This window comes from Harmonia axyridis, chromosome 4, assembly GCF_914767665.1.
Source record: "Harmonia axyridis chromosome 4, icHarAxyr1.1, whole genome shotgun sequence".
Taxonomy (NCBI): Eukaryota; Metazoa; Arthropoda; class Insecta; order Coleoptera; family Coccinellidae; genus Harmonia; species Harmonia axyridis.
In genome coordinates, this window is record NC_059504.1 from 14,411,617 (window position 1) to 14,419,645 (window position 8,029).

Here is an 8,029-nt window from a genome sequence, read left to right on the forward strand (position 1 = left end):
TGTTCAGGAATCAGGATAACACCACAAATAGTTGCAAAAACAAGAAATAAAAGGTGGTAAATACTGTTCTCATCTCATCAGACCAGACACTTTCTAACAAACTTTAAATATCATAGGATAAATAACAGTAGCACTGATTCATTCTAGAAGAAACATTGGGAAGAGGTCAGTTCTCCATGTAAAATCATCTATGGGACTACCACAACGATTGCATTAGATTTTGAACTTCTTCAAATGAAAACCCAAGATTGATTTTGATTAGTGAGTTTATTAACAGTATATATTTTAAATGTTTAATACAATAACTATTCAGTCATTTTGTAGACTTTACAGTAGTAGAACTAAAATCTTCTGCAATTTTATTCTTGAAAAAACTTTTAAAAGTTCAGTAGTCTATCTTTTTGATAATATTATTAGAACATAAAATACCAGGAACTGACCTGTTAACTAAATGGTACTGTTTTTGAGCGAGGAATTTTCACTTACTGGTCTAAATGTGATATATCACTTTTTGAAATCATTTTTTTGAGGAAACGAAAACTCGTATAAAAATATTAAATACACACACGCTCGAAAACTTCAATTCTTCCACTTGGGATGAGGTCAATGCTTAAGCTACATTGAAATCTGATCTGGATTGAGGTAAAATGTATAAGAAGCAAGTAAGGGTTTATCTAATGGAAATTTATTTCACATTCAATGAAACATACAGGTTTATTACATAATAAATATAAAACCAGAAAATTTATTTTAGATGACGAGTTGAAATAACAAAATTTTACTACAATAGCAATCTGAAATATTGAACCAAGTAGCTTATATTCATATTGTGTATAAATATATATTATTTGCAAGAAATTAAATTTTCTGCACACAATTATCGAAAAAAATATATATCGACTTAAAACACAATGCCATTGTATGAATCTCTTTCGTTTTAACAAAATCGCTATATGTACATCTCTGAAAACACTACTTTCTTGTATACTAAGTACGTATAGATTTCATGTTAATTATCAGAATATATAAACCTTTCTTGTGCTGGCACTAATTTTGGGTTTTTAATAAGTTACTTTGGATAAATTATTAATTTTTAAATCTAGTGGAAAATGAATGGATTTCGAAGAACATATGGTGGATTAACAGAATAATGTTCATTTCTTTGATTCAGGATCAAAGTAAACACATTTCTTGAAGATGTGTTGAAAACTGAAAATGTACAGAAAACATTAAATGTTCATTTCTTAGCCTGATATGTTCTTCATTCCAAAGACTTTGAGCGTTAACCATTTCCTGATTGTTTTCAACAGGCTGTGGATTTAAGAAATAGTTTTCGAAATTGGTCAGATATATAAAAGTAGCAAAGTTTTCGGATTGAAAATTCATAAATTAATTACTGACAAAAAAAATTCTTGACCACAAATCTTAATTAACTGAGAAATTTTTCTACAGCAATCACTTAATTGTATTTTTATTTAGGGACACACTCCATGCAATGCTTCAAATCCAAATGACTCCACTCTATTTTTTGAGATATCTCAAATAAAAAAAAATTCCGAAGTCAATACCTATATTTAACAATCTGATTACAGAAAAACAAGTTAACGACATTATGGTTGTCACCAAATCAAATAAGTGTTTCACTAATATCAACTAAATAAAAACGGTGGTGATGACTGACAAGACAACCAAAACTAACCTGTACTTCATATTAAAACTTTGCTATATGAATAGAGATTCAGGTACATATGGAAATATGTACTTATACTTATCAAGAAAAAACTGTAGGTTTCTAACATTTGTCCAACAATTACTATTAAAAAGTCAAAATGTACAAAGTAAATAAAGTGATAATCTACTATAATCATATATTTAAAAGTAATTGTTCGACATGACTTGAAATGACACAATTGTTAACCTCGTACGACTTAATCCTTAGAAATAAACGAACTTTTTTCATCATTTGCGATCACAATGCCTAAAACTGTTAAATTACATGTCACTTTATATCCTACAGTATTAAAAGTCATACAGTTAATATTTATTCGGAATTCTTCTCAGGTTCTGTTTCTGCTGCTGAGCTAGCAGCACTGCTGTTTTCTTCTGTAGGCTCTTTTACTTCTTCATCTTTCTTTTCCTCTTCTGATGCATCAACACTGTCTTCTTTAGCGCCATTTTCAGTCGCTTCAGGTTCCTATCATCAAAGTCAATTCAATTACTTCAATTCATTGCATTCTTATTAACCGTTTCACATCACTTGATTTGAATAATTTGAATTTTTAGTTTTTTTCTTAGTCAAATGTAAATTCTATGATAATCCCAATAAATACAACAATATTTTCAATAGTGTCAACAATTATTACAATACTAAAATAGTCCCCAAATAAAAATGTTAGGAACTTGTTTTTGTTAAATTATGTTTATCTCATTGTATATGTCCATAAAACATGCAAAAGATCAATTTTTGGAAAATCCGAAATAAACATTGATGAATAAAAAAATGGTTGCAGAAATTCATAATTTTATAAGCACTAAATTAGTGTTTCCTAGATGTAATACAAAAACTATAAAAAAAAATAACTTAACAAATCAATCTTCAATTTCCAAGCTTCAACTATATTATTCTTGATTATTTACACTATCTAGTATCTTGCCTCAAATGCACCAATCAAATGTGAAAAATTATTTATAGAACTCAAACACAATCAAATAATCAATCACATATTGAGATATAACTTCTTTACTCAAGCTTATCTTGCCCAGCCCAATGTCATATTTTCACTTATCTCAAAATCCAATCTTCAATTTATTACTGTTCACTAGAGAACAGTTTTTATTTCAGAAACTTTTTAATATTAGAGAAATAAAGATAAGATAATCAACTTAATAAAACTTACTTTTGTGGATTCAGCATTGTTGTTTGCGGTTTCTTCCTTTTCATCATGAGAGTTGTTTTCTGTTGATTCTGCTTCATTTTTTTCTTCTTCTTCATTTGTTTTCACTTCTTCAGAACTTTCATTGTTGATTGTCGCCTCACTCTCATCAACACTTGTGCTTTTTTTTGCTCGACTGCGACCTAAAACAAAGTTTTTTGTGAGTAGAGAATATTTGGATGGTACCTTTGAATGTATTAATACACTATTTCTTAATATCAAGACTTGAATTTAGAATCAACTTACGTTCTTTTTTGGCAGGTGGTGGTGGTGTTGCTGTTACACCTTTAGCAGCAGATCTTGTTCGCCTCCTACCTTCTACTTCAGGTCCTAATCCCTAAAATTATAATTGAATTTTAATAAATTTCCAACATTAATATCCATTAGAATTAATTAGATATTCAACGCCCTTACTTTAGTTACTGCTTCATTTCTAGGAGAATTAGACTTCCTCGACCTTTTGGATTTGGTAGTCTGTAAATAAAAAAATTTCCATAACATAAAATAAGCAGATTTCGAAGTTCCTCATTTTCCCTCCAAAACATAAACAAGAGATGAACTATTCAAAGACATGACTTGGTTAACAGAACAAGCCGGCTTTATGAGACGCCGTGTTCAACGTATTTCTTAGATTAATCCGTTGAAGACGGCGTACTTCTAGAAAATTGCTTATTGGGATGTTTGCAGAACAAATCGTAATGGAAATCTTATAAGAAACGAAATTACGTAGTATAAAATAACTTTTGTACTAATTTGAATATAGAAAATACATTTATTACAGCGGAAAATTCAAAATATTTCCAAGTCTAAAAGATGTCGTTTAGAATGTGAATCACACCATAGCATTTTCAAAACCTAAGCTTAGGATGCATATGAAACGTCACAGTCTAGCCTACCATTTATTACGTGCACATTGCCTAAGCTGTTTTATGAAAAATAATAGAATATTACGATATTTACGAGACTTACCTGGTTATTTTCCTCATTTACAGAGTTGTTGGTATTCGCTGATTCAACATCGGACATTTTAAATATTATATTTTATAATTATCTATTAGAATTAATAAAACACGCACTCGGTCGCCGTTCAACACCGTCCCGGTCGTTGTTTATACAGTACAATGGCGGCCAGCGTGGGTCACGTGAATAACTTGTGCTTCATATGAACGCGGCAGTTTCGAATTCGAGAAATACGCGGGAAAGATCTCCCCCTCGTGTTTGGATTTGTTCTTTAGGGTACCGGCGTCACTGTTAGGAGTTCATTCTAATTTGTTAGTAGGGACTCGTAAAATCTTACGTTGCGTAATTTAATGATAATTGTAGGCAATATTTAAAGTAAATCTTTGGAAACTGTGATTTCGTCGACATAGAAATATTTATTAGTACATATTGAAGTTTGTGTTTTACGTGATGAAAATTTATTCTGTGAATCGGATTTAAGTTTCCGCTTATTTTGATTTTCAAGCCTTTTTGCATTATTGAAGTACAAGATGCTGATGCATCTTGTTGATCTAGAATACCTAATGCTGATTATGTTTATAAAGCATTGATGCTTTGAAACTGTATATTTGATTTATTACTTCAATTCAATTCCAGGTAAAATTTATTTGAATTCACACTATCGATTAATTTTCCATTCAAATCGAAAAAATAGTCTAATAAAAATAATAAAATATATAAGATGTGAGATTTGAAACGAAAATTTTATCTGCCATTTTCAAAAATTCATAACTCCATATTGAATTCAAGATGTTGTATTGAATAGCAAAAATGCTTACCTGATTTCGATTTCTTGATTTGATTTTAGTATATCGTTATGAATGTATATTATATTGAATGAAATATGTTTATTTGAGTGATTCCCGATTGAATATGCAAATTTGAATATTTGGAATCGGATATTTTTCCTAATTGTCGAATTTATAAAAAGCAGAATAATTATTATTTTCTGTATCTAGCTGCTGAAATCCAAGGTTTGCCAACTTTTGCTCTCCTAGTGTCATCTATTATTTCACTTCGTTTGGCGCGCTTGAAGATTTTTTTTTCTGAATTTCAGATATATTTAGGAATTCATTTCAATATATTTTGAGTTAATATGAAACGTTGATTCAGATTCAATATGGGACAGAAGTGCGTTCTTTGTGGAGAAACTCGCGAATTGAGTGAAATTTCGTATCACAGATATGTTTTCATTTCCGCGCGCTTCATGCCTAATTTGATAGTTCATGTTGGGGACAAAATTTAATTACTGAAAACGACATATGCTCTCTCTATCTATGTTTATAACTCTGAGAGCTGCATCAAAATTTCACTTCATTTTGTTACGACCAGCGGACATTAGCATTCTATGGACAAAATCAATTTGATTTAATCCATAATAGTATCTACTAGGTACTACTAATGATACTAATTCGAAATTAAATGTAAAACTCTAGACAGATACGAGACCAAATGGTCCAAATATTCAATTGTGGAAAATAAGAATATTAAGATCGATTACCCCAAAAGTTGAATATTGAATATTGCATACCTATTTGAAGCAGTGAATATTGCATACCTATTTGAAGCGGGTAGTGCGCAGGAACTCCCTTAGAAGTTTCTTGGGGACAGTCCTGTTCAGGGAAGTGAACACCCCTGCCCGCACGAGTTCCAGATTCCCTCTGACCCGGAGGGTAGTAATCTGCAAGGGTCCCTTGCCAGGGTAACGGGTGAAGTCCTCAACAGTCGTTGCAGCGCAGAAGGAGACCTTCGAAACGGTGCATCGGGTGGAAGGGGCACAAGGGCACTCTTTTGTCCTAGAAGGCGGATGAGTCCTCAACGGACCAACGGCATAGAATCAGGAAGGCCAGGGGAAACCACCTGATTACATTCCCATGAGCACATCATGCAGAGTCAGAAAAACGGTAATGTTGTGCCAGGTAATCCGAGTAGCGATCGGCGCCAGCCTGGGTCCGGGCCGACTGGTGTGAAATGGGCAACCGGACATGCACAGGCGAACGGTCAGGCCTTGCATGGAAAATTGGCTACTGATCGAACAAATACAAACCAGCTCCGTAATACCAAGAATATTGCGACATGGAATGTGAGGGGTTTACTTCACACGGGGAAACTAAGAATTGTAGAGAACGAATTGAAACGCAATAGAATAGACATCTGTGGATTGGCGGAAACACACTGGAAAGACTGTGGACATTTCGAGACACAAGATCACATGCTATATATTTCCGGAGCAAATGTTACAGGACGGTGTGGTGTGGCAGTTCTCATCAACAAAAGATTCGCTCAATTCGTTGAAGCGTATAGACCTATTAATGACCGAATTATTACTGTCACCCTGAATACTCGACCATTTAAATTACACATCATCCAAGTTTATCTGCCCACCACTGACGCCTGCGACCAAGATATAGAAAACTTCTATGCACTTTTAGAAGATACTATGACGTCCTTAAAACCGAAGGGGATTACGGTCTTAATGGGCGACTTTAACGCCAAAGTAGGGTGCACAGGAGCTGATGACCATCTGAGAGATACAGTGGGGCGTTATGGGATTGGCAAACGTAACGAACGAGGTAGCAGACTAATCCAGTTTGCCATTGACAATAATTTAACTATAATGAACACCATATTTAAACATCACATACGCCGCCTCTATACCTGGACATCTCCTAATGGACAACACAAAAATCAAATTGACTACTTTCTTATTGACAAAAGGTGGAGAACGTCTTTCCGTAACACTAAGACCAAACCCGGAGCAGAATGTGGATCCGATCATCGTTTATTGTGGGCTTCTCTTAAGGTCAAATTCAACAAACCAAAGGTTAAACCGAAATCCAGAAAAATAACCATTCCTGACCCAATACGCTTTCAAGATGCTCTTCGAGAGAGTGGTCCGCCCGAAATAACAGGAAGCTGTGATACAGTTTGGGATAGAACCGAAAAATGGATTGTTGAAGCAGCAAGTAAAGTTCAAAAAACTGATAAAACAACGAAACGCCAACATTGGATGTCAGACAAAACATTGGAATTAATCGATAAAAGACTGACCATACGACAAACAGTTACAGATGCAGAGCAGCAGAAACTTATGCTTAGAGAAATAAACAATGAAATAAAACAAGCTTGCCGAAGAGATAAAAACGAGCACATAAACAAAATATGCGGAGATCTAGAAATGCATGCGACTGCGAATCACTCTAAAGAACTATACAACAAAGTGAAATATTTATCTCGAGAATTCAAAGCTAAGACTCAGATCATCAAGGACAAGCAAGGAAATATTATCACAGATGTGGAAGGTATAGCCAAAGTATGGAGGGATTACTGCGTCCAATTGTTCCAGGATACTCCGGATACCGTACCGGAAGACCATTTGAAAGACCTTGAACCTGAGATTCTAAGGGAAGAGGTAGAACGCGCAGTGAGAAGGCTACGAAATCAAAAGTCACCAGGATCCGATAGAATAACTGCTGAGGTTTTAAAAAGCATGGGAGAAATGGGCATTGACATTCTTCACGTTCTGTGTCGGAAAATTTGGGAATCGGGATACTGGCCGAAGAAATGGTGTCAATCCACATTCATACCATTGTACAAAAAGGGTTCACCACTAGAATGTGAAAACTACCGAACCATCGCACTCATCTCACACGCAAGCAAAGTCATGCTCACAATATTGAACGAAAGACTGAAAGCTTTCCTTTTACCGCAAATACCCAATGAACAGACGGGATTTGTTCCAGGGAAAGGGACTCGAGAGCAGATTTTGAATGTACGACAACTGATTGAGAAAGCAAGAGAATTCAACGTAAAAATGATATTATGTTTTGTGGATTTCAAAAAAGCTTTCGATAGGGTGAGGTGGCCGAAACTGTGGAGGATTCTGTTGGAAATGGGAACACCAAGACATCTGGTGCGCCTCATTCGGCAATTATACTCTTCAGGCACAGCGACGGTAAGAGTCAATGATATCCACTCAGACGAGTTTTCAACGGCTTCTGGAGTGAGACAGGGTTGCATTCTGTCTCCTCTTCTCTTTAACATTTACAGCGAGTACATCATGAGGGAGATCCTCGAGAACTGGAATGGAGGCATTG

The 8,029-nt window shown here is 34.5% G+C and overlaps 2 protein-coding genes across 2 annotated transcripts in view; one reads left to right on the plus strand and one right to left on the minus strand.

Moving 5' to 3' along the window:
• Positions 1 to 130: 130 nt before the first annotated feature.
• LOC123679212 (cAMP-dependent protein kinase catalytic subunit alpha-like) overlaps positions 131 to 8,029 on the plus strand; it is a 49,566-nt gene continuing 41,667 nt past the window's right edge. Inside the window, exon 1 of the mRNA XM_045616657.1 lies at positions 131 to 261. The gene's annotated coding sequence lies outside the window, so the exon portion shown is untranslated. The remainder of the gene's footprint in view (positions 262 to 8,029) is intronic.
• LOC123679213 (pre-mRNA-splicing factor CWC22 homolog) lies at positions 664 to 4,076 on the minus strand. The gene is made up of 5 exons (XM_045616660.1): positions 3,903 to 4,076; positions 3,348 to 3,407; positions 3,180 to 3,270; positions 2,898 to 3,076; positions 664 to 2,194 (listed from the first exon to the last, which is right to left on the minus strand). Exons 1-5 carry the CDS (start codon positions 3,957 to 3,959, stop codon positions 2,042 to 2,044), a joined length of 540 nt encoding a protein of 179 aa, XP_045472616.1. The 5' UTR covers positions 3,960 to 4,076; the 3' UTR covers positions 664 to 2,041.